The sequence below is a fragment of the Sylvia atricapilla genome, chromosome 13 (genome assembly GCF_009819655.1).
Source record: "Sylvia atricapilla isolate bSylAtr1 chromosome 13, bSylAtr1.pri, whole genome shotgun sequence".
Classification (NCBI taxonomy): Eukaryota; Metazoa; Chordata; class Aves; order Passeriformes; family Sylviidae; genus Sylvia; species Sylvia atricapilla.
The window spans coordinates 10205293-10231808 of record NC_089152.1 but is presented as its reverse complement, the minus strand read 5'-3'; the positions used below and the strand labels follow the sequence as shown (position 1 = coordinate 10231808).

The 26516-nt window shown below is 39.0% G+C and overlaps 1 protein-coding gene across 5 annotated transcripts; it reads left to right on the top strand.

The window, feature by feature from the left end:
* Positions 1 to 84: 84 nt before the first annotated feature.
* On the top strand, positions 85 to 25120 carry SPPL2A (signal peptide peptidase like 2A). Of its 5 annotated transcripts, none has more exons than XM_066328388.1 (17): positions 85 to 296; positions 3964 to 4083; positions 5336 to 5518; positions 6258 to 6347; positions 9707 to 9840; positions 11891 to 12042; positions 12800 to 12896; positions 14208 to 14309; positions 14911 to 14992; positions 15258 to 15332; positions 15955 to 16011; positions 16169 to 16222; positions 16655 to 16754; positions 17568 to 17645; positions 17961 to 18121; positions 20227 to 20260; positions 24795 to 25120. In XM_066328388.1, the coding sequence occupies exons 1-17, from the start codon at positions 243 to 245 to the stop codon at positions 24824 to 24826; spliced, it is 1605 nt and encodes a 534-aa protein (XP_066184485.1). In that variant the 5' UTR covers positions 85 to 242; the 3' UTR covers positions 24827 to 25120. The 5 variants fall into 5 exon arrangements, with proteins under 5 accessions (XP_066184485.1, XP_066184486.1, XP_066184484.1 ...); XM_066328391.1 differs by lacking the exon at positions 85 to 296 and adding an exon at positions 3829 to 3847 and having other exon boundaries at positions 20227 to 20262; XM_066328389.1 differs by lacking the exon at positions 16169 to 16222 and having other exon boundaries at positions 20227 to 20262.
* Positions 25121 to 26516: the final 1396 nt, after the last annotated feature.

Genomic DNA, 26516 nt, shown 5'->3' with positions numbered 1-26516 from the left:
ACACGGAGGCACAAAGGCTCCCGGGGCGGGGACGCAGCTCCGCGCCCGCCCGGCTCCCCCAGCGCCGCCCCGCCGGAGCACCGCCCCCGCCCGCCGTGCCCGCGGTGTCCCGGGACCGGGCCGGCGGCGGCCGCGGACGGAAGAGGAAGCGGCAGCGGCGCCGGGAGCCGGTGAAAGGCTCGGCGGGGGCGTGCGGCGCCCGAGCCCAGGGAGGCCCCTCCCCGAGCAGCCGGCGGAGGACGATGGAGGCGGCCGGGCTGCTGTGGGCCGCGCTGTGGGCCCTGCTGCTCCCGCTGGTAAGGACGCGGGGCCGGGCCTGCCGGGGCCGAGCGGCGTCCTCGGGCCGGCCCTGGCGGATGGCGCTGCCTGTCGCTTCTCTTCGCTGCCGGCCGAGGGGCTCGCTCTGCCTGCCTTGCGCCCCGGACACGTTCCCGGGAGCGCTCCGGCCGCGGGCAGGGCCCGCGCAGTTCCCATCTCCCGCGGCCGGGCGCCCCGGGGCGCGCTGGGCCGGAGCGTGGCCCGGGGGCTTCGGGCCTCCCGGGCGCGCCTCGGGCGAGGCCGCTCGGTTCCCCCACGGGCCCGGGGAGCTCAGGCCGGGGCAGCTCCGGTCACGCCTTGGGAATTGAGATAACAAGTCTCACGGGTGCCTGCCTGGATAAACCTGGTGTTTAAATTTGGATGCGGGGAAGGCGGAAGCTCCTAGTGTGTGTATGTGTCCTGGACTTTTGTCTCGTTCATCTTCGGTTTTGGTTTCGGTGTGACACATACTTGCAGTTTCTCCCTCTCCGCAGGTGTACGTTGCCGTGGAAATCAGGCAGACCACCTTCTCCCAAATGGAGTAGTGAAATGGGGAAGTCAGAAACCTCCATCATCTGATTAGGCAGGATAAAGGACATGTATGCATTAAATGCTGTTCCACGAAATTATTTTGCTGTTGAGGTTTTTTTTGTTAATTGTAAAAGAGTCTGTCTTGTTTTGGTAAGGTAGAATGGAGACTACTTCTTTCTTATGTAGGAAGTCACCATTGGATGTCCTGAGCAACAAGTGCACAGCACAGTATGTTAGTACCTTGAGAATGCCTGTGGGGGAAGTAACTTTTCTCCCTTTTTTTTTTCCTGAGTCCCGCACAGGTATCACTGTTGTGTTGGGGTTTTCTGAAGAGTGGCTTTACTCCTTAACCCAATAGTTTGCTGCTGCTGACAAGGGAAGGGACTTCTGCCCTCTTATAAGACACCGGGTTCTGTGTCCTGCCTCGTTGCTCTACAGATGTAGTTGTAGCAGTGGTGAGCTTTACAGCAGGTCATTCTCCCTCAGGAGCAGTGTCTTGACATTGACAACATTGGGAGCTGGGTCTGGGGAAGGATCACTGCTGCTCACTGAGCATGGGCTCCTGTTCTCCGGGGTCACAGTGCCTGGAGGGAGGGAGAAGGGCTGATTTGTGTGTGTGTCACACGGCCACTGGCAGAACAACAAAATGATGGTTGTTCTGTTTGTGGCTCGTTTTTTCCCTGCCTTTTTATGTTTCTGTGGGTTTTATGTTGTCACTTGCCACGTACAGACTCCGTCCTCCCTAGTCTGTACCTTTGAGGTTCTGTATGTCTTATCTAGGTATTAATTGTGATGGATGTTGTAAATGTAGGCTTGGTTTGGTCTCTGTCTACTGGTTCATCTGATTTCCTGTATTCTGTGTGATGGGGTTACTGGTACACTCCAAAGCACAGCAGTCAGTCCAGGCTTATATCCCTGCAGTGACAGGGATTCCAACATATACATGTTTGGAATATTGTTGATTAAGAGGCAGAATGAGACTTCTTCTCTATTAAAGATAAGGAATTATACAGCAAAAATTTAAAAGTAATAAGGGAAGGAAATTAAAGAGATCTACCTGTGAGAAATAGGAAGGAATTTGTTTGGAGGTGAGAGGCCATTGGGAATTGACTGAACCTGGAGTGAAAGGAGATGGTGACGCCCGTTTAGGTAAGAACAGCTATCATGCTTCTTCTCCATGTAGGAATGCCAGAGCAAATCAGCCTTGGGGAGCAGGTTAATCTTTTCAAGAGATGTTTTTGTGATCACTTAGTCTTGTTCTTAAGTAACAAGATTGCAGATGTGCTGGGTGAGAAATGTTAGCTTTGTATGTATACTGAGAGTAGGATTTGTTCAGTGGCACAGCTGACTGCAAGGCCACCTACCCAAACCAGTAGCCCTTGTCTGCTGTGAAGGGGTACTGAAGTGATTAGGAGGTAACAGGACTTTAGCTGGATGCAAGAGGATTTTCCTAGGGATGTTCCAAGTGAGGCGCATCATGTAGCTTTCCTTTTAATTTTTAACTTCTAAATGCAGTCTCTGGAGCGCAGCAATGAATAGGTGTGGTTACATGTCATGATCAGGTCCTGCCTCCCTCCACCTCATGAGGATGAATTGTGTGCCCTGACTAATCCCCAGAGAAGGGAAGCTTGCCAAACAAAACATGCATATCAAATAAGCAAGTAATCACTCCTTCTAGGTAGATTTATGCTAGTATTAACACTTGATTTCCTGGAACCCAGAAAACACTTTTTATTCTATTTGATGAAGCAGAAAGAGCTTTTAATGGATGTAAACCTCTGGGATTTGCACCTGCTGGAAGTCTTTACTGCTTTTAATTCACCATTAGTTTGTGCTTCTAGGTGAAGGCACTTTAAAAGAAAGCTTGATCATTTTTGTGCTGATGATAAATTATGGAACAATTTATTTCAGCTGACAGCTGAAGAGCTGTTCTGTATTAAACAGTTAATGTGCTCAGGCCCTTTGACACAGTTCTCCCAGCAGATGTTCATGCGCTGGGGCCAATATAATGGATTCCTCTGAAGAAGGTTTTTTGCTATTCAAACCAGGCAGACATAAACCTCTGCAACAATATCGTCACATGCTTTTATTTTCTCTCCAGTTCTCCCTTGCTGCAGAATACAGATCTTCTAGCTTGAGGAGAAATGCCTCTCTAGCACTGTTAAGGCCTAGCATTGTTTATCTAACTGTTTCTCCCCATACCCATGCCTACTTCTAGCATACTATGTTAGGATTTTTTTATACAAATCTGAAATTCACAGCAGGATTTTTAAATCTTTTTCTGCTCTGATGATGCGTCTTGCTATTGAGGCCAGTTTCAAGACAGTTAAACATCTTCCAGTTTTTTTTGGTGACACTTCTTTGAGATGCAAATAATGTTTATTTGTTTCCACTGCTTTATAACTGTAGCTGCATCTAATCTTAAGTCTGTTCATTTATCCGCTTAGATACCTGACCTTTATTTATGCTTGAGGAGAAGTGTACATTCCTAACATTATCAAAAGGTTTAAAATCCATCTGTATTTGTAAAGAATGGGAATTATATTATATGAGGGACTCTAATAGTAAGGATCACCAGTATTTCCTTGCCTACATAAATTCTTCTTAAGGTACACTAGTTGGTCTCTTTGCGTTTGCAGTTACTTGACAAAAAGTATTTTGGGAATTGTCATATTATATATATATGATACATATAATCCCCTACTTTATCAATAGGGAAAATTTTAGAGTCTGTGCAGAAGGAATACTCTAGAACTTAACCACTTTTCTATGTACTGTTCTAATTGTTTCCCATGTAAAATTTTACACTTTTTGGAAGGTGCTAAATAGAGAATCTGAAGTCATTTGCATTGGTTTCTTGCTGGTATTCTGCTTGGTGACATGGAGTGTACATGTCATAAATACACTGTATTTGCAGAGAGGAAAAGCAACATTATATAGTAACTTGGTTTACTAGTTTTCCAACCTGCTCTCAAGCTCCCCATCTCTCATGGAATCAGTTATTATGTAAAATTATGATGTGAGTAAATTCCTTTTCTCCTAACAGCTCTTTCTCTTCTTAAGCTTTCTAGAAGAATGTTAGCATAACTGAGATTCTGAATCTGCTGTAACTCGGAACCCTGTGCTCTATTGCAGGTAGCTGCTGATGAGGGGATCCTGCATGCCTCTGGAAGTGGAGTGCCTCCAGTAACTAAGGATTACTGCATCATTTACAATTCTAATTGGGTATCTCTTCCAAAAACCTTGGAGAATGCTGTAAGTTGCTTGTAGTTATACTCTCTAAGAAAACTAGAATGCAGGATGATTTTGAGTCAGCTACAACTGGGCTTCAAAATTTTGAGTTAAATATGTGCTACACTGAATATTTGCCATTTTGGTTCATGTTATCCTCTTCCCCCCAAATCACTCAAAAAAAAAAAAAATCTACAGTGAGCATTTCTATCCTTTAAGAGTTGCCTTCTAGAGTTTACAAAGAGAATAGTCTCTCTGTGCTTAGAACCAGTTTTTGCATTTCTGTGTTTATCTATTTATGTGTTTATGTTTTCATTTTATGTTAATTTTTTTCCTTCAGATGTTAATTTTTTTCCTTAGACATAATTCTTATGTCTAAGTTTTATATTTGGGAGTTAAAGTTCTGCTTATTTGTTTACAAAAGTTGGCAAACTTCTGAAACTTTTTTTTTATATTGGCTCATCAGTTTGATGTACTGTTTAATTGTCTTGAAAACAGGTGGTGTAATAGGAGATAATCTGAAATGTACAATCATGCTATATTTTCTGAGTGTGTTGGTGTGAGGCAGAAATAAACGTTCTTTAGGCATTCTTATAAACAGCAAATACTTCGTGTTTGGGAGTGATCAAGGCACTCTGCCTTCCCTTCTGTTGTTCACTCACAGACTAAGTCAATGTAAGACACAGCAAAAATCTGGTTTTTTACTGCCCCAGATGTCTTTGCTTTGCCACTTTGGCCACTGAGATGCCTTAACCAAACAAAGAAAACTGACAATCATTTCAAGATAATTGTCAATATGAAATTAAATTTTGAAATAAGGAGATAATGATGATGTAAGTTGTTAGACTGAGCAGCTGGTTTTAAACACGCATTGCACTTTGGAACTCTGGTTATCTTGTATCCATCAGTGCTCTTTTGGCTTGTAAAGCCTGGAAATACCACAGAGTGTACACTGTTCACTCAGAGCTACAAATAGTGATTTTTCTGTGTAATCACTTTCTTATGTTTAAATTACAATACCAACTACTGTGAAATTGCACTTAGAAATAGCCAGATTATTTCAGCTCTGTGCTGCTCTAAATGTCCCTCAGTATTGTGGGCTGCAGAAACTGCTGCTGTGATTTTATATTCCTGAATTAATCATTCTTTTCTGTTACACCTCTTCCTAGCAAATCTCCAGTTAAAGAGCATAGTAATGTAGTTATCTGCATTAATTTGTTTGTAATATCAGATTTCCTACTTTAATCACATTCCTTTTCTCCCTCTTTCTCTGCAGACTTTCAGGACTCTGGAAAACCTGACTTCCACAGTCCTCTGCAATTCAACTGACGTTCCTTCTGACATAATGAAAGACAAAGCAGTTGTAGTGATGAGAGGAAACTGCACTTTCTTGGAGAAAGCAAGAATTGCACAAAGATCAGGTGCTAAAATGCTGTTGATTGCCAGTAAATCTAGGCTGGTAAGTTACAACAGTTTTCTTCTGTACTGAGATTGTGTCTTGTCTGGTCCTATGCAGTGCTCTGCAGTGTTAGCTGAGAGAAGCCCCAAAAGCAGAGGCCCCTGACCATGTGTGGGATTCCAGCACGAGTCATGTACCCTCCCCACAGAGCTGTGAAATGCTGGCTTCTGCCAGCTCAGAGGAGCTACAGCTGAGCTGGGTTTATAAATGTTCCTTGTATCTTCAGACGCATTTCTGAATGCAAATACTCGTCTTTATTATTCCTAATTTTAGTGCATCCTGAACTCTGTGTAAATGTAGGTGATACTATTTTAGACATATGTGATATAAATAAGCCAGGGAAATGTAATCCAAAACTGGAAATTAAAAAAGGTCTTGTGAGATCTCATTTTTTTTGTTCTCCATTGCAGCTGCAAAGCGTATGTACAATTATGTACAATTTATGAATTAGTGTGACTATCACAGGAAGTTCATCTTGTTTTAGAAGTGTAGAAATTAAAACTTGTAACACTGTAAAAGCACAAGAGCTGTATGAATCCAGGTGTGTTGGTAGTATCATCTGGTTTGATTTAAATACATCTATCTTTATTAACCTTTTGCAAAGGGTGGTGAATGAGCTTTTTGCTTTTACCTTCCTACAAATGCACTGAAATTGAAAGGATAGTCTGCTTTTAGGAATCTAACCTACTTTGTAAATAGGCTCAACATTGCAACTTACCACTTACACTTTCTTTTTTAGTCTGCTATTTCAGATAACAAGACTGATTTTGAAGATGTGACTCTTCCAATTGCTCTTATAAGATATAATGACATAGTAGATATGCAGCTGGTAAGTAACAGAACTTCAGCATGTTATGGTTGTATAAAGTTAGGTGTTTGAACAAGTAGATTAGTTTTAGGTCAGGTCTGGATGCCTGCCTGATTTGAATGTGCTTAGATACTGCTTTCATTCCTGTTAGAGCATGGACATTTAGTTGTGAAAGTACTGGTCTTCCTAATCAGGTGAACAAGAGGGAATGATTGATTGATTAGAACACTGAGAATGGGAAACACAATACCTGACTGGAGATAGGAAACCTTAGAAGTTTCCTGCTGAACAAGATAAGCTGTGTTCCAGTAGACTTGGATACAGCTGCAGGTGCCTGACACAAATGAAGAGCTGTAGCCTGAGAGGGCTGTTCCTTTAGTGCAGAAGCTGTAACAGCTGAGCTTGTAGCTACTGTCACCAGAGCTTTCAGGCAAGCAGCACCTGAGCAGGTTGGACCTTGAGGAAAGACTGAGAGGTTTTTTGCCTTTCCCAGATAAGCTCCTTCTCTACAGTGTGACAGCATCAGCTAAAGAGTGGTTAGGCAGTGTAGTTTGAGTTTCTGCTGGTGAGTTGATGGTGAGATGCCAAATGCTTGTTATTAAAATGCAGCAGTTGTGGTGTCTCCTACATTTTATAAGCAGGGGAGTTTGTTTTGGGAGTATTTGGAGTTTCTTTTCCTTGGCATGTAATGTTAGGATAACAAAATACTGCACAGGGTTTTAAGGAAAACAATATCTTTTCTTCAGTGTGGCTTTTTCTGTTGTTATTATATTGTTGTTTTGGGATTTTTTATTTAGTGTTGAGTAGTTTTGCTAAGCAGGAGTTGCATTGCACATGTTTTTTGGGGATAGCAGAGGCTGGCACTGTGTAGTCTTAGCTTCTTGAGTTGAATTTGCAAGCTCACTTCATTTCTGCTCTTAATCTTCAGAGCTGCCATGGGAGGTTGTCTTAGGTAAGTATACAAACTGCATCTGCCTAGATTTGTAGGACTTTGGTTGTTTACTGTTGTCATTAAAGATAGGAAGTTGCTAAGCACTGACATGACTGAAGGTTTGTGCTGTCTTCAGACTGCTACAGCCTTGATAAGTACTGTAGTTGGTTTCAGGCTGTCCTCTGTCTTCAGATTTGTTTCTGCTAGTCAGATAAGTGTTGTTTGCTTGTTTGAGTGATTTTAGGATGACCTACTGACATGTAAAGGAGCAAGTTAAGTCTGGATCTTCTCTGCATTTCTTTATTGCCCAGCTATGCTTGGAGTGGTGTGATGTAGAATCACTTCTGTACAGCTGGAGTAACTCACCAAAGCACCTCTGCTGTAGATTGGTGTGCCAGGTGATGTCTTATACCGCTGCTGAATCAAAGAATTCATTTTTGTCATATAGTGAGACTGCCTTCATAGAAGTAGTGAGGAACACAGTCTAGACTACAAGGGATCTTTGCTGGTTCTGCTGTAGTTTTTTGCCAAAGCCCTCTGCCATGTCACTGACAGCTTATTCAGTTATTTTGAATGATATGCACTGGTTGGAATCCAGCAGCCATTGTACACATCCTACTCCAGTTGCATTTCTTGTTTAACTCTCTTTAAAGCTTCCAGCTTCCTCTTTTTATTTAGAAGAGAGACACAGCATCAGTCTGAGGGCAGGTAGTTTGTATAGCATTCTTTTTACTTTACAAGTAAATCATCTCTGTTAGCCTTCATCGTTAGAGCCAGATCTGTTAAGAGTCTTGATAGCAATAGGCAGAGTGTTATAAACCTTTTAGTTAGTGGACAGTTCTCTTGCAGATTTGTTACCCGATGCAGTCTGTTTCATTCTGGTGCTCCCTGGGCAAGTTGAGACTTAGGAAGTTTTTAGTGAAGAGAGTAACAATAGGAGGAAAAGGAAACAATTGCTCTAGATTCTAATGTGAATTATACTTTTAAGATTTATGAAACTTAGAGGAAAAACTGGATTAAGATATCTTGGAACTGAATACTAAAAATGTTTGTGCCTCTTAGGGGGTTTGGATATATTTTTTTTTTTTTTTTTTTTTTTTTTTTTTTTTTTTTTTTTTTTTTTTTTTTGGTTCTTGGTGGTGTTTGTTTGGATTTTTGTGTGTGTGGTTTGTTTGTTTGGGTTGTTTGTTTGGACTTTTGTTCAGTTTTTTGGGGTTTGGTTTTAAATAGAGGATGCTGTGATTTGAATAGGGTTTTTTTTCCCTTTAATGCTATGTTCCACTTCATACAACTGCAGTGTTTCACTAGAATTTAATTTTATTCCTTGTTTTCTGAACTTCCATAACTTCAGGCAAAAAGAATGACTCTGACTTATTTAGCCTGCAGAAAGGTTATTATCTGTAATTAGAAAATTTAGATGTTGAAATGATTCAGCTTTCTTCATATGTGGCTGCTGTATTATTCCATTCTACTACTGGGCTTCCCATTCATTCTTTCTAGAGCCAGTTTGATCTTTCTGAAGCCAAACCTGTCTGGCATGTTCTTCTCTCTCTTGCTTTTATCTCACATGCAGACTGTAAACAAATCTGGGGTTTTTCTCTGCATCTCTGAAGTTTGTTCTCACTGCACAATCATTTTAGATGTCTGGACTTACTTTGACTGCAGCAACAAACTTGTCTTCCCTTCTGCTTTCCATTTCCTGTCAAATTATCATCCTTTCTTTGTTTTTTAAATCTCATCTTTCAGTCAAATGAAAGCACCTTGGTTTTGCTTTCAAGATTTTTGTACAATTCAGTACCAGTTACATCTGAGTGTTTTCTCCCATTTTCTTCTGTGTACTTCAGCTGATTTTTTTTTCTTAGGTCTTAAATTTTTTAAACAGCATGGAACTACATTCTTTTCATTTGAATCCATCTCAAATCAAGTTTATGTGAAGCTCTTGGTAAATAACTTTCTGCCACCTTGAGCTGTCATGGTGTTCTGTCTCTGTCTGAACTGAGTTTAATGGGTTCAAGAGCTAGAGGTAGATCTGCTGATACCTCAGTGGACCTGTGAGCTTGTATTTCAAAGTGATTGAGTCAGATGTGCTTTTCTGCAGAGCACAGGTCTTTGACAGCACTTGGTATATTCTGAGGAGGCATTGGGCTAGAGGCACAACTTCTCAGAAAGTTGTGGGAAGAATGCAATGAGGTACCATTTTCTCTTGTGGTATCTCTGTATTTACACAGGAGTAGTTATAGTCTTGTTTCCAAACCTGACCATCCTGAAAGGTAGCATGGAAAGCATTGCTTCTTGCCAAACATATGACATGTCTTGTGCAGTGAGTTGAAAACTTCCTCTCAGCATTGTGTAGATTAAGAGCAGGAAATCACGATGTACATCTTGTTGGAAAATAAGCGATAAAATTTCATTGTTCTCTGTAAGAACCAACTTGTGTGTTGTATTTCAGGTGCTTGGAAATGAAGTTAATGTGACTCTGTATTCACCACCTTTGCCAGAGTTTGACTACAGTATGGTTGTCATCTTCTTAATTGCTGTATTTACAGTGGCACTGGGAGGCTATTGGAGTGGAGTAGCAGAACTGTAAGTTTGTTAAATGGAGCTGCTTAAATTACATGGACTGCAAAGCTTGTGAAAACTGTCACTATGATCAGTGAGAAATTATTTTCTTTTAGGTTAATAGTTAAAAAATTAGAAGCTCTAAATGCAATTAGCTGCTTTGTCATGAAATGTTTGAGCAGTCTGAGTAACCTCTGAAAAATCACCAGATGTCTTTGAGGAACCTCAAGTATTGATTGTAAAAGTCCCTGAGGGATAATGCAGCTCTTGGGAGGAGGCATGAATTAACATTTTGACAAATTACCAAACACTCTGTAGCTAGCATCATAATTCTCCAATATCCACAATAGAAATTAGGTATTTTATTTACACCTTCCAAGAGCAGTGATTCAGGAGGTAAATGCGTATTGTATGTAGTGTCTGCATTGGCAGGGATCTGCACAGCTGCTCCATCCCAGCTGGCTGTGCAGCATTCCAGTCACTAGGAGCAATGGGAAGCACAGTTTGGTTGTCTGGCTGCCTCCAGATAAAGTCCAACCTGGCTTATCTGCTTAAGCTTTGTGTTTTCTCTGCTGGAGCGACAGAGCTGTGGCAGCAGCAGCTCTAGGGACTGGGCAGGGATAAGGCAGCAGCAGCAGTCCTTGTGGAGGGAAAAGGGAGGGGTAGTGCAGAATGTGGCAAAGGCAGGGGAAGTAAAGAGTAATGGGGGTTTCTGCACTGTCCTTGAGGGGTGTGCAGCTTTAAGGGATGCACAGAATTGTTATTAGTCTGAGGTTAAACTGGCTGTAGCTGGCCTTTGAGAGCATGGCATCATTCTGAGTATTCCTTGGGTTGCTGTGTGTACTAAATGAGACTTTTAGGTTCTCAGTTGTGTTCTGCTTTGCTCCCCAGAACAACAAGGAAAGGATTGTATGTGATAACAACAGCTTCCTTTTTCTCACAGTTATGCAAATTAGCTATTTTAAAGAGATTAAAGAAGTAAAAGGAGGGGAGGTGTGTATGTTTCTTTTTTTAAAGGTTGGATCTGATTATGCTTCTTTTTCACCCTGCAGTGCTGCAGGGTGTGGCTGCACTGAATGCTAAAATAACAAAATGTGGTGCTGTCTCCCATATTAAAAATACCTAGATGTAATTTATTAAACTAGTTAAAGTGCTCTTTCATAAATCTAGGGCTAGCTTATTTTTTAAAAAAAGCTGCTTATTCAAAGCAGGTCTTCTGAGAAGGTGATTCATCTAACCCTTGCTCTTGTGGGTTATTGTCTTTTGAAGGTAGCTGTTTCAGTGCTGAATTCAGCATTTGGTACGTAGGTCTTGGGATTCCTCAGGAACACACTATCTGATGGGCAATTTACACTAGGGCTGTACTAAAGAGTAGAAGAGCTCTCTGCTCAAAGAACACAGCAATTTAAGTCTCCTTATTTTGCATGGTGAGGTATAAATATGGAGTGTGTATGCACAGAAATCTTGATCCCAGTGAAAATCCCCAGTTATACCACCTCTCTCACTTACTCTGTAATTGAGGTGTAAGACTAAAAGAACTAGTAGTTAGTCTCATTCTGCTAACATGAATGGATTTTTCAGACACTTAATGTCTAGATGAGGTTTTAAGAGTGTGCAATACCTATGATTTTGATTTATTGTAGACTTATTTATTGGATTGTCTACATTTAGCCCAATAAATTTTGTAGTCAGAGGTGATGCACTAATAGAGCTCAGTGTGTGCATCCTGAGAAGCAGTTTAAGAGTGTAGTACTACTTTTCTTCACCTGGATCAGTGTATTGGTTGGGGATGCTCCATTAAAGTTGGCAATTACCACACCATTGGATAGGAGCACCATTAAGAATCTTTTCTTTGTGATCTGTGCTAGGTTGAAAGTAAATATCTTCATTAAAAATTGAGAGAAATTCAAACAATAACCATACCATTTTCTGTGGGTTTAAGTCTAATAATAGTATGAAGGACTTAACTGAAACCTTGTCAATCCAAATGTTCTATCACCATCAGTCTGGTCATATAAAACATTTTCATAATCTGTCATCTGAGGTAAATGTGCTTGTTGTTTTCTTGTAACAGTGAGAATCTGAAAGCAGTAGCAAGTCCTGGGGAGAGAGAAACTCGGTGGAAGAAGGAAGAAAATGTTACTTTCACCCCTGTAACAGTTATCTTGTTTGTTGTCATCTGTTGCATCATGCTGGTCTTACTTTATTTCTTCTACAAATGGTTAGGTAAGAAACAATGAATAATCTCATTTGACTTACTTTTCTACATGATCTTACAAAGTGCTTAAGTCCAAAAAGCTAGATTTCTAAACTAAAATGAATGTAACTTTTAAAATTATCCTCTCCATGTGTGACTTGAGGGTTGAAAAGATGCAGTTGCTACTTCAAGGAGAGGTTTCTTCAGCTGTGTTACAAAGACTGCCATGACAGTGCTTGTTCGAATAAAGTCACGTGGAAGAGAGGTGACTAATGATGAGCAAAATAATTATATGATTTATGTCAATGTTCTTGGGAGGATGGCAGTGACAACCTAGTAGTGTTTAGAGTTCACTTTTTGCTAGCTAGGGTTTGGTGTTTGTTGTTAGTTTTTTGGTGAGGATCTCACTAGAAAGCAATTCTCATACCTCTGAGTCAAGTTTTTGTTTGATGAGAACTTTGTCATGGCAGAGACACTCAGACTTAAGCATTTTCTATACTCAGCTGGTATGGTTGAGCACTGCTGTAACTATTAACAGTTTATATCATGGAATCATAGAATCCTCAAGGTTGAAAGAGACATTGAGGATCATCCAGTCCAGCTGTCTGCTCAGTACTGTCACTGTAACCCTTAAACCACATCACCCAGTGCCAGTCCAGACACCTCTTGGACACGAAATATCAAATGTATGTTACTGTGTTTATTTGCTGTTTTCTGGGGGTTTGTTTTGTTTTGTTTTGTTTTGTTTTTTTGTCACTGATTCCTGTCTCTGTTGTTTGCATTTAGTTTATGTTATAATATCAGTCTTCTGCCTGGCATCTGCGATGAGTCTGTACAACTGTCTTGCAGCATTAATAGGAGAAATCCCATTTGGGCAGTGCAGGTATTGTGCACTTTTCACTTATTAAAAATGACAGGTTTCCTCTGGGTATTTTCTGGTTGCTACTCAAGGCAGCATGAAAATATGAGAACAATTTGACAAATTGTTTCTTGTATGGTTTTAGTGTGTGGGATAGTTGCAAAAGAAAATTATAAGCTGCTTTTGTAAATACTAAAGGTATCTGTAGCATACACAACAATTAAAATAGTTGTAGATTTGCTGCATTACCTTTATTTGAAAGCATTCTGTAATAAAATTTGAAAGGCTCTGCTTGGCTGTCTGAGCTTGGTTTTACAAAATTCTGGTTATCTGTCATATGTAGTTTTTTTGTTTGTCAAGGAGCTCTGTAAGGGGAGGATCTTGCACATTTGATAATGTTTGGAGCAAGTACTGTGCTATAGGCAGCAGAGGAGATTTTCTCTCTTCTAAACCTGTACTGTACCTGCCGATTTTTAACTTTTAGCATAGACAACACATTGCTCATGTCACCCATGTTAGAAGGTCGTGGTTCCAGTCCTCATTTGGGTGATTTGTTACCAGTGCACACACAGGTGCTCCTTACCACTCTGAGTTAAATATCCTGCACATATAAGGGTGTATGGCAGTGTCCCTGTTTTCCTTCCCTGCATTTTCAGTTTTTCACTGAATGCTTAATGGAACAAGTGGTTCTTTTTCCCCAAAAGAACAATGCTTATGAACTTGGGACCGTGTGAATCATGTGGTTTGCATGTTACTTAGTGTAGGATATTCATGTCAGGTGATCCAGTAGCCTATCAAAGGTAGTAATCAAGTATAAAAGAGCAGGTTTTGTCAGCTGCAGGAGAGGCATTACTTCTGTCAGTTATTAGTTCAAAACCTGTCACAAAAAACTGAGTATATGGTAGAAATGGATATTGGCTCACAATTTTGCAATACATAGTTACTTCATTTTTGTATTATGCTTCCTAAAATCAGTTTTTCTCACCACTGCCATTTTTGTGCAGTTATGACATGGCTGTCCCTCACCAACATAGCTCAGGTGGTGTAATTGTTACGTGACAGAAATGGATTAAACAAACTCATCTGCTTGCTGCCTTCCCTGGATGTGTTTGCTAGAATGAGGACAGGCCAGCCAAGCCCCTCTTGGCATGTTTTTGGTGCAGCCCAGAAAAGGGTTGGTGGTGCAGTTGTAAGAACAATGCCACCTGAATCTGTACAGAACAGATGGGCAAAAGAGAAACTCTTGAATTGAGAACATCTTGTCAGCTTAAGGATGTGTGATAGCACAGGTGTGTGTCTTGGCTGTTGTCCTTTAATTTAATTATTTTCTTTTAGGATTACATGTTCCAACAAAACCATTGAAGTGAGGCTTATTTTTCTTGCTATATTCTGCATAGCAGCAGCTGTTGTCTGGGCAGTATTTCGAAATGAAGATAGGTAAGTGGTGTATTCTGACTTAAGAGTAAAGTGAATAATTGATGTTAATGAACTTCCCAGCATACAGCTAATCCTGCAGCACAGCATCCTTCTAAACTCCAGTGCCAATTTCAAAAAAGTCATGAAAGTATTTTGAAGCTTTACAAGCATGGGAGTAATAGAGAACAAAGCAATGCAAATGAGCTGTGTGGTAATTTGAAGTTTTAAAAAACTATGAAGATGAGGAAGAACTAGCTTGATTGCTAAGGATTGCCACAGAAGAGATGCAGAATAGCCTAGGGAATAGCTCTGCTCAGCAGTAACTACAACATCCTTGTGTTATCAACACTGTTTCCAGCACAAATCCAAAACAAAGCCCTTACCATCTATTGTGAAGAAAATTAACTCTATCCCAGCCATTACCAGCACAAACAGTTATCGATTTATGATCAGAGGCTTGGATAAATTGACCTAGAACTGTTGTGGTTTTGGTAGCAGTAATTCTGAAAAATTAATTTCTTGCTTTCTGAGAAATTTTCCTCACTATTTCCAGAAAAATCTAGATTCCAGCAGCAGTTTGAACAACTTGTAAAAATGTTTTGCATTTTGTTTTTTTTTTTAGGTGGGCTTGGATTTTGCAAGATATTTTAGGAGTTGCTTTCTGCCTAAACTTCATTAAAACATTGAAAATGCCCAACTTCAAGGTACTGTAAGTTGCTTACCCTAAGATAATATTCTACTGCCATAAATCTGCAAGTTTACTGTCAGGAAGTAGGGTTTCAATACACAAGAAATACACATTAAAAACCATAATCTTTAGCATTGTTAATAATTATTAAAAGAAACAAATCCTGTTCCAAATGTTATGCCAGATTAAAATACATTGTACAGTAATGGTACCAGAATCTAGCTGTATGATACTTGAAAACCCACATTAATATTTCCTTCTCTTTTTTCTTTTTTTGCCAGTCCTGTGTAATACTTCTTGGCCTCCTCCTTCTATATGATGTGTTCTTTGTCTTCATAACACCATTTATCACAAAGGTATGTCTGTGAACTTATTGCAAGAACAAAAATGTCTGGTCACTGTGAGAGTATTTTTGTTTAAGAAGTCAGTGCAGTGTTCTCAAAGTGGAAAAGCTGATTTCCATTTTTGTCCATATAAGACAACAATAGCCTAAATTTTTATGCCAATCACATGGTGAAAAGTAAACCATCCCCCATTAGTGTGAGGGATAGTGTGATCATGAGAAATTACTGCCCTCCAGTTTTTTTCCTTCTTTTGCTTTAGACACCCATTTATTGGAATATGCTCTTGTACTTTCTGCAGTGATCACTTGCAGTGAGGTATGAACTGTGTGCAGGTGTTAACCGGCTTTTATTTTGAAGCAGAAAGCTCATGGCAGAAAAAGCTGACATGTTTTTATCTAAAATTCCAGCTACATCTAGTGGACTTGTTGTTTGGAGATTTTTAACATTATTTTAGGCTGGACTGTTTTTATTTTCACACAATGCAGTATAACACTGTACATGCTGGTGCATTCCTTTTGATATTCAGGATTTTTCCAATCCTGAATTGTAAGTGGAGGTAGAAGCAATTTTTGTAAATGTATGAAACTTTTGGTTCATTAAACCACTAACTTTCGAAAAATAACTTTAATTTCAGAATGGGGCAAGTATAATGGTTGAAGTTGCAGCTGGTCCCTTTGGAAACAGTGAAAAGGTATGAACAGTTGTTGTAGTATGTGCAGCATTAAAGTACTGACTCTGTGTAGCTAATTCATAGTGTGCTTTTCGGCATAACTTTCTCACAAAATATAGCCAGCTTCTGCTATTTTCTTATAAGTATTAAATGCCTGTTGACTTGGGTTTGATCCTAGAGTGATGGAAACTTGGTGGAAGTCCCTACTGAACGCTCAGCTCCCCATGAGAAAGTAAGGATTGTATTTCAGATACTGGATTTTTAAATTATTTCCTCTAAAAAGACTGTTCTTTTGGGGAAAACCTTACTGTCCAAATTTCTCTTTAGGGCCTGGATATCACTGATCAGTATTCTATAGTTAGGTTAATAATCCGGATTTGTTACTCCCCTTACATGGTTAAATATTGTTTTAACTTTTTGTTTTTTGTGTGTGTGTGCATATTATTTGTAAATCTAAAATTCCAGCTTACCAGTTGCCTTAAGCTTTATCTACTTTCTGTGTTGGTTTCTGGTTTTTACCTCAGGTTCTACCTATTTTGAAGTCTGCATTAATGATAAATTAATTATGTTTAAACTGTTTATTAATTCAAGCAACCAAAAAAAATCCAGAACACCAGAATGCTTTAGATGAGATTTATGTGGCTTCTGAAATAATGTTTTCCAGTTACCCGTGGTTATTAGAGTGCCTAGACTTGAACACTCTGCATCAACACTCTGTGACTTGCCCTTTTCATTGTTGGGTTTTGGAGACATTATTGTCCCAGGTGAGCAAATGTTTTTGGTAACTGTAACTTATGAGTAAATATTTTGGTTTCTATTGTCAGTTTACTTGCAGAGTTTATTCACAGGGTAATTACTAAATCAAATGCAGTAGTTTGCTGTGATCAAGCAGTGCAGAATACAACAAAAGCCAGAGTAGAAGAAAACTCAGTATATTATAGAATACTTATATAGTGAAAGGTTTATTTTCTGTTGTTCTGGATTGAGTGAATGCAAGTCTAGTAGGTATATCAAGTTGTCAGTATTAACTAAATTTCATTAAAATCTCACAGAGAACAAATATTCTGTGACTTTGTAGGATTTTCATATCCTAGACTGTGTAATTAGAGGTGAGGTAATGTAAAATGGTTTTCCACCTTTCTCAGAAGTGCTGAATTTAGCCATAATTGGAGTTTTGAGCAAATTACTTTAATCAAGCATGTGCAGGCAAAATTGCTGAATGTTAAGAGTGAACATTAGAATCCTATTGAAGAAAAGTATTAAAAATAGTTAGTTACACTTGTATATTAGCTGAAAATAGCACAATGTAATTAGGTTGCTTGAAAACCCCAAACCTCTAATTCCATGCTTGCTTGGCTCATGTGTCCATTATGGTTTTGATTTTTTAGATTTACTGTAGGATTTCTTAGACTGGTTCTCGCCTTTACAGAAAAAATAATGGAAGAAGATAAAATACAATAGGAAGTCTTACTATAAATTCTTTTATGCTGCTTTCATTTGGAAGATTGGGGAGAAAAAAAAATCATGACCAAACATTTCATTAATCCTTTTACTTTTTTAATTTTTTTCCTTTCAAGGGCTTCTGGTTGCCTATTGTCGAAGATTTGATGTTCAAACAAGATCATCTTCTGTATACTACATTTCCTGCACAATAGGTAAATTGTGATATTTCATGGTGGCTTTTTTTAAATGGCAGATCTAGATGCTTTTCTTCAGCTAAGGTTCAATGTTGTCAAGGATCTCTTGAGAAAATCTTTTTAGTGTGCCTACTTATACTTAAGGTGACTATTCTTTATGGTAGTGAGTTGCTTTGAGAAATCTTGCAATTGTAGAGGAGCCTATTGTGTCTCTACTTATGTTATATTAACAAGGAAAATATTGCTTAAAAAGAAATTCTGTCTTACTAAATGATTGACCTAATCTAAAAATTCTCCTGTTGTTGATTGTGTGTGTATGAATGTTTTTTATAGCTTATGCTGTCGGCATGGTGCTGACTTTCATTGTTTTGGCTTTGATGAAGATGGGGCAGCCTGCCCTTCTCTATCTTGTACCATGTACACTCATCACAAGCTCCCTCATTGCCTGGAGGCGCAAAGAGATGAAGAAGTTTTGGAAAGGAAGCAGTTACCAGGTAGGCTGAAGGCCTTGAGTATTCTGTTGTTAATTCCTTTGAGTATATGTTTCTCTGAGAACTTGGTGATAGATACCTGCAATGCAGTTTTTGCAAGCTTTCCTGCGATCTTCTGGAACTAATAAGGAAAAGTAGTCTTAGAAAATCTTGTTCTGCCGTGTCAACTACTAGACTAAAGCTTAAGGCAGATGAAATAACTGGTTCAGTTCTCAGGGTGGAAAAGTAGTTTGTTCTATCCACTTAGAAATGTTTACTTGTATTTTAACATTCATCATCTTGATGTGGTATAACAGGAGTCACTAAAGTAAGCATGCAGAAAACTAAGAACCCAAACTGCACTATTAGAGGCAGTTTCAAAAAATTTGAGATGAACTAGAATTTCAGAAACTTTCCATGCAGCACTGATGGCCTACAGCATCAAGATTGTGTGGAGCATTCAGGAACAAAATAGATGGGTTGTATAACTGTTTCCTACCACAGCACACACTGTGGGCACACTGCCTTGGATATTCTGTATTTCCCCCTTGGTTATGTCTAACACTACCCAGGAATTGCAGTTCTTAAAATCCCACCTGTTGGCACGTGCACATTTTCCCTGATGTGACTTGCTGCACTAACTGGGTGTGCAGTAGCCCTTGAGCTGGCATTTATCATAAGGCAGAGCAGTCTCAAGGTTACTCTGTGTTTTGCTTGAGACCTAAGTTCAGTATTGTTTGAATGGAGGCACCATACCCTAGGACACGTTGAACTTGGAGCTTGGATAGTCTGTTCTGGGAGAAGGTGAGTGTCAAGTTCATGGTGGATAGAAGCAGCTCCCACTTTTTCAGGTTCTGGAGTGGAAAGTTCAAGTCAGTGGAAATCAAGAGTAATTCTTGTAAAACTACAGGCACCAGCTCCTGTAGTATTATCAGCAAAATGCTTTTGTTGATCTAATGCTCTACACCTGCTTCAGCTGGACATTGGCTTAGGTGTGGAATTACTCGGGAGATTTTTCAGCTTTAACTAAATACCCTTTTTTGTTTACAAGATCAACTCATCCTTTCATAAGTCCAGTGAATAGAAATGTTCCTCTGTAGGTGAGAATGAATTTGGTTTACTGTACATTTATATATAAATTGGTGATTGTTTGCTCTTCTCAAATAAACAAGGTCGTGTTTATGAAGCCCAGTAACTCTGGGTTTGTTGTGGGGAAAACACTTTGCAATTTATTTTCCTCACTTGAGTTCTGAATAAGATTGGCCTAAGTTAATTTGGCAGATCTCCTTAGTGACAAGAAATTTCTTGCACTTCTTGTAGCAAAACTCATACTTGAAAGAATTATGTTGCCATAGTAGTTATTTCATGTCCTTTCAACTAGTTTCTTGAAGGATTAAAACTACTCTGAACTTCAGCTTGTTTTGAGTCAGATGACTTCATTTCTAGCACAATTTAGAATGTTGATTTCAACCCTCACTCCACTATCCCTGAGTTAGACTTCTCAGTAATTGAGCCTGCAGTTGAGCTCTGTGTAACTTTACTAACTTATATTTTTCTATAACTTTCTGAATCATTGAAGAATATTTTTATACTAATTTTTTGTTTCCAGAGAGTGTTTATTCAAGTTGCACTCCTGAAATGCTGCAGGGTTGATCTTTCTCATATGTTGGCCCTCTTATCTAAAACTGTATTTTGAACTGTCCTTACTGAACTTACAAACATGCAAAAAATCCAAGCAAACAAACAGAACCCTAAATAGCCCCAACCCACACAGCTCCAGGGTTGAAATCTCCAGCTTTCAGTACTTACTCTGAGGAGGAAAGATATGGAAAGGTGTCAGAAGACGATTTTTTGCTACATCAGTGACTGAGGCTGGGGCACAGCTGCTCCATTGACAAGGGTGGCCAGACTTGTGTAAAGGTTTGCTTTGCCCTCATGGGAAGAGAAAAACCTTTGAGTTGTTAGAGCAAAGTATCCTAAGAATAGGGGCAGAAGAGCATGTACAGTGCATCAGGTGACTAAACTTCATAATGATAGTCAGTTAGTTACCTTTTTGGAGTTTGGGGTTTTTCTGATTTTTTGTTGGTTTTGTTGTATATAATTTTAATAATGGAATGAATTTTATTTAGGTATCGGACTCCTCCAGGACGCCTTTGCTACAAGGTGTGATTATGGCCTTCTTTTAATGCAACTTTATTAATGGTCTTACAGTTTCTTTTTTCTCCTTTTTCCCCTTCTGCTTCCTCTTTTCAGTCTTTTTTGCATCTACCTCTTAATTTTGTATGAATTACTCAATAGAAGAGGGTAGAACTGAAAACAACATACAAATCTGTATTCACACTTAAGTCTTTTGGTTTTTCATTTTTTTAAAGGAGTGCAGGAAAACATAACATTAAGTAGCCATGAAGCTGTGATTCCTAAGCCTGAAGGCAGGCTTTGTATGCTTCTTGACTCTCTAACTTCCCAAACCCTCACACTATCTTCAAATATTTGCAGTTGGTGTTAGTTCCTCTTCTGTTACCTATATTGCAGTCCTTCACCTGATTTTTCTTTGTCACTGCATAGATGTGAAAACCTTTAGCTTAGTGCTAAACAACAGTAATGTTGTTGTTTCCTGTTACGACGCTGAGCATTATAAATTTGCCTTTAGTGATCCTGTCTGCAGCCCTCGTGTCCTTCATCCTGTCCTGTGGGCACTGCTTGCACTGGGCTGGGGAGCAGGGACTGGGACCGGCCCTTGAGGCCTCACTGCCGCACCACGTCTGGAGCAGCGAGGTTTGACCTTTCCTGGCAGCAGCTCATGACTGCTAACACTGATGGCATTTATTTTTGCTGTCTCCACACAGCTTGCAGAGAGCAGTGCAAGCTTTCAAATTTCAGCTTCTCGTGGAATCCAAGCATTTAAATATAATCTTGAATTATAGTTCACATCTATTTATAATGCATAGGGTGTCTGCTCTGAAGACAATTTGAGATGGTGAATTCTGCCTGAATGTGTCTTAAATTCTCACATAAAAAGTAGTTTTCTCATTAGCTCCTTCCTTCTAAAAAAGAGTACTTTAACTATTTAAGTCCCATTAAAAGCCTTAATAATAAAGAAATTAGATATAAACCAAAGATGATATTAGGGAGTGGGAGGGGTTGAGTGAAAATTAAAAGCAGATGGCCAGACTATTTTTGTAACTTAGAGTTCTTCTGTCCTGCTGTGCATACTTGAGTTCTTGGATAGGTTTGTTAGAATCACTTTTTTAGTTTCTACTTTATAGGTATGACAAATACTTCACTCCCCAAGATAGCTCTGAGGTCCCATAATTCATAGCTGAGGTAATTTCTGTTTCTGCATAATGATGCAGTCCTAAATTCTAGTTATGCTCTGTGTGGCTTTTTTTATGGTGTAGGCTTGAGCTGTAACAAGTTGCTGCACAGAAAACATTTTAACTATTCACTGAAGGGCAGAGATTTCTTGGAAGAGTAATGTACTGACTTTCCTGCCACCTAACTGGCAGTATTGCTGCTGTGAAGTGTAAAATAAAGGTTCATCTAGATTTCTGGATTGCTTATACTCCACATGGATGCCTTCATGATAAACTAATTTCTTAGTTGCCTTCATGATAAACTTAATTTCTTTCTATTTTACAGTTACAAATTTAATTTTAGAATACTGATTTTTGTATTAAATAATTTTAGCAAAATCATGGAAAATCTAGTGCCCTAATGCAACTTTGAAGTCTTCTATGTGGAGTAGAAGCTGCAGCTTGCTGGAGTTTGTCAGTTTAAAGTGTTTAGCACTTCTTATCTCTCTTTGAAGTAATAAATCAACAGATTTGCCACTGGCATGTTACACAGCATGCACCTTCTATTTAGTAAGTTTTATAATCACATTTTTAGATGCTTGCAAATTCATCATAACTGGGAGTTGTTAAGAATTCTGTGAATGCAACCCTATTGCCATGAGTCTTGCAAGCAACTTCGTGCATAGGTGCTGTGTGCTCTCACAAGGGGAGATTTGTACTGCTGTCGCTGGTTTGGCTCTGTGGAAGTGTTTTTTTGGGGTGTGAGTTTGCTGTTTTAGTTTTTAATAGTTCACCATGTTAGTAGATAGGTTAAACAGAAATGTTTTCATTACAAAGCTGTGTTAACACCTCCCCCTTAAAAACTGTCAGAAATTCAGATGTGAAAGCAAAGCTTCTAAGTCTCTTCCACTTCAGAAATGTTCATGAGCTCTCCACAATGTACAGTCAGACTGCTTTGCCTTGTTCTTAGCTTAAAACAACAGCTTTGTCCAGGATTGTAGCAAGGTGCCTTCATCTTGCAGCTGGTTATCATAAGGGATCCTGCAGCTTCTGCTCAGGCTTTGAAGAAGGGGTTGTCCTGAGAGAATCCACAATGGAGAGAGATACATGTGTGGACAAAGGTGCTTAAATGCCACTCATGCTTTTAGAGAGGCACCTGTTGTGCCCAGCTTTAAGTTGTGGGCTGTCCTTCTGTGTGGAGAAAGATTAAAAATGGGCTGGTGTGGCTTTTTTAGCCTTGAAACATTTATATAAACACCCCTCCAACACCCTTAGAGTTTTACAAGGCATTTAGTTTTAAAGTTGACGTCAAAATCTGATTATTAAGTGGAGACTTTAAAATTTAAATACAGATGCTATCTCCAGCATTTGTACAAATAAAAGTACATTTTTTGCTGCTTAGCATTGTAGGATTACCAGAAGAATCTTTGACTTTGGAATACACTGAATTATTGCAAATACTTTTAACTCTTATTTCTAAAAGCACCTTGTTAATTTAATAGGAAAAGACTGTTCAAAAATGCTTGGCAAAATTACTTTCTCTATGCCAGCTCTTACATGATCCTCCCTAGGTTGAAGGAAGATATATGGCATGACTTGATGTAATATGGTACTGTGGGGGGAGGTTGTTCTTGTTTTATCCTGGAAACAAATACTTTAATCCTCATTCAAAGGGATGGTTTGAGTTCTGTAATTGTAGGGAGTGTTTTGCTTTGGGTGACTTTTGATGTGGATTTTTGAGGAAGATTCTGGATATACTGAAATAAATGCAAGATTGTCATTAGCACAAGAGCTGGGTATTCACTGCTGGACTGAGTGTGTGCTGCTGCCCTAACTCAGTCCTTAAGTCTATTGGCAAGACTGGTGCCTCCCTTAGTTCTTACTGTCATGATTCTGGCACATCAAGGGAGGATTGTGAAAGACCTTTTCTGGTCTTAGTCAGATTGATATTGTGGCTACTGGGCTCTCCTAAACCGTACCCAAATCCCACTGACTTGTTTTTTGGAACTGTCATCTGGGTTTACTGCACAGCATGCTGATGTGGCTGGACTGTGAAATAGCTTATTTAAGCAAAAGTGCTTTTGATAAGGTATGTTTGTGTACTTTCAATGAAAAAATTCTGGTAGCATAAAGGGCAAAGAGCTGGGTCATAACTAGAGAAGAAGAGAAGGTTAATGGAACAAGTCTTTTTACCCTGTACATAGAATTATACCACACTGAAATGTGTACAACAACAGCAGTTTCAGAGCCTGGCTTTGTCCTGGCAAGGATTCTGAGCAGGTGCTAGTAAGACAAGAAAATAAATAATTGTGTGGAAAACTGCCCAGCTTAGATCAGAACCCACACAGTGAGCAGCTGTTGCACAGAAAGACAGGCAGGATATGCCACTATGGAAGAACATAAGTAGGGTTTTCTGCCTTTTGATGCTTACAACATTATCTCTTGTCCTAATAATCCTGCCACTCTGGGCATATGAGCTCCTTGGCACATTTTGTTTTCTCAGCATTAGTTGTACTATTTCTGTGTCTTCTGTCTCTGGCTGTCAGCTACCCAGACTGTCCAGTTCTTGGCCTCTTGTTAATTGTGCTCAATTCTGAAGCCGTCAAATGGATGGTCTCAGTTTGTCACACTAACAAATGTGTGTATTATCTCTGTAATTCATTCAATGCCTTGTCCCGGGGGAAAACCAGACCTTCATTGCCTTCAGCAGTACAGCAGTGGATAGGGAAACAGGCTGCTTCTTAGTCAGGACAACTACAAATTTGTCTTGAGTTATTCAGACAATCTAATCAGTTACATCAATGCCAAGTATAATCAGTCTATATAATAATCTGGTTTGGATTCTCTACTGATGCAGGACTTTACAGTTCCATTTCCTTTATCCTTTCTAAAATGAAAGGAAAATTTACAAAGAAATGTACCACTACAGTTAGTTTTGACTAACTGTAGTATAGGTAGCCTTCACAACCATGAAAAGAGAATGTTAGTCTTTTCTGGTCAAGCTATTGCTTGCTACCTGTAAATGTCAGGTAAGATCCTAAAGTCTACTTCCAGTTTTGCAAGCCATATCTTTGAAAAATTAGCTTAACCCCAATTGTTTTTTGTTCTCTATATTTAATAATTGAGATACTTCTGACTCACAAGTTTATTTTCTTGTAGCGGGTTTGGGTCCTTGGCTGGAGAATCGTTTTGTAGTGGAAAGCATTAGCTAATAGAGCTTTGATTATTTGGCTTAGATACTTTCCTGATCAATAGAGGACCTCCTAAATGTGTGCTGCTAAAATGCACTCTAACCTGTGTTTAATTATATTTCTCTTAGCTAACAAATACTTTAGATCAATGGGGTAAAGCAGCATTTCTTTATAAAGAGCCATCTCTTTTCCTTTTTTTTCCCCTTTTTTTAGATGATGGAACACCTGGATTACACAGGAAATGAAGAAAGCACAGCAACAGCCACGGAACAGCCTGGAGGACAATAAAATGTGGGATCCTGATTTAAAATAGCATCTGAATTTTTCACAGCTGAATTACAGTAAATTTGGTGAAATTTTACAATAGAATGTTTCCCACTCTGTGTAAAAGGATTTTTTATTCCTGCACCTATATTTTTATGGAAAATACTGTTAATAACATAAAAGTAATCAAAATAGAGTCGCATTTTTACAGCCAAACAATAGCTAGTAAAACCGTGCCTTATTTCAATTTAAATAAAAGGATATTTTCTATGCAATTTTCCAACTGTGTTTCTATACAGTATATTTTTATAAAAGTTGCTTGCCCATATCAGCTTAAGTGAAACGTATTTGTAAAGTTCTGATAAAGATTAGTCAGGTTTCTTTGAAAAAAAAAAATATAAAGTACCCTTCATAGAATTTCTTTCCAGGTTTTGAATGCAAAGTTGGATAGTAATGTAACTATAGCAACTGAAGAATGAAACTATAGTTCCATTACTACAAGTAATTCAATATACAGTGTATATGTTGATGTACATTGTGGGCCATAAAATAAATAACGGGGGAAATTAAATGTGGGGTTGTGAACTCTTCCTCCCCACTCCCCTCATGGTATCACTGGCTTATGCCTTAATTGTGAAAATTGTTAAGCTTTGATGCAAGTCTTTGGATTATATACATTTCCAAACATTGAAAAATAATAAAAGAGGGGAGGTACTTACACATGGTCATGAAAAAACTTCTGTGCAGCTCCTGGAATAGCTGACAAACAAGATGGTGTGAAAGGCAAGAGGTTTTTTGCTCAGTAAGTGCTATTTTAAGGGATGGGATAAAATGTTGGCACTGGCCTGGTTCTCTCACCTGTTGAGAGTAGGTGTGTATTTGTGGTCTTCATTTGGCTGTGGATCAGTTCAGAGGGATAGGGAAAGACAGGACAGATTTTTTTTTTTTTTTTAACCTTTTGCACCATACTTTTTTTTTAAAGTATTTTTGAAAATTCCTTGCAATTGATAGACAAAACAGGTTTGAATAGGGCTAGTAGTACCTGTGTTTAGCTAAGACAAATGCATGTGTTTAACTTGTTTAATCTTAATTTGTTTTTGCTTTTAAAGACTTGGAAAAGGATAAGTAGTTTAAATCATTAGTTTGCATTTAGAAGAGTTAGAGTTTGTTTGTCATCTGTTCTTTTTTCAGGAAACTGCAAATTGAGGGGGATTAGGCATAGAAAATCTGTATAGCTGTAACACTTAACACTTGACACCAAAGAAAACTAAAGAAGGCAACAAGGAGAGACCACTGAGTTCACTTAGTGCTAATGCCAGGTAGTTGTTAAAACATTTTTCCTATTCTTTAAATTAATGTCATTCCTACAGCAAGTACAAGTTCAAGAACCCTGAGAAAACAACTGAGTAAGCACATGCTGGGCAGTGGCAATGGAGGCTTTCCTGCAGTGCTTCCTTTGTTTGAAGGTCACCTCTGGACATTTCTAGTCAGTTTGGGGCATGTCAGCTCAGGAAAATTTACCCTGATTAAATCTAGTTTAGCTAGATTTACTTTGGAAGTATGTTAATTAAGACAATTGAAAATCTGTATTGGCAGTTAACAAAGGCTTACTGCAAATTTACCTAATCTATATCAAGTTTAAACTTTTGTTTGCAAGAGTCAGGAGCAGAC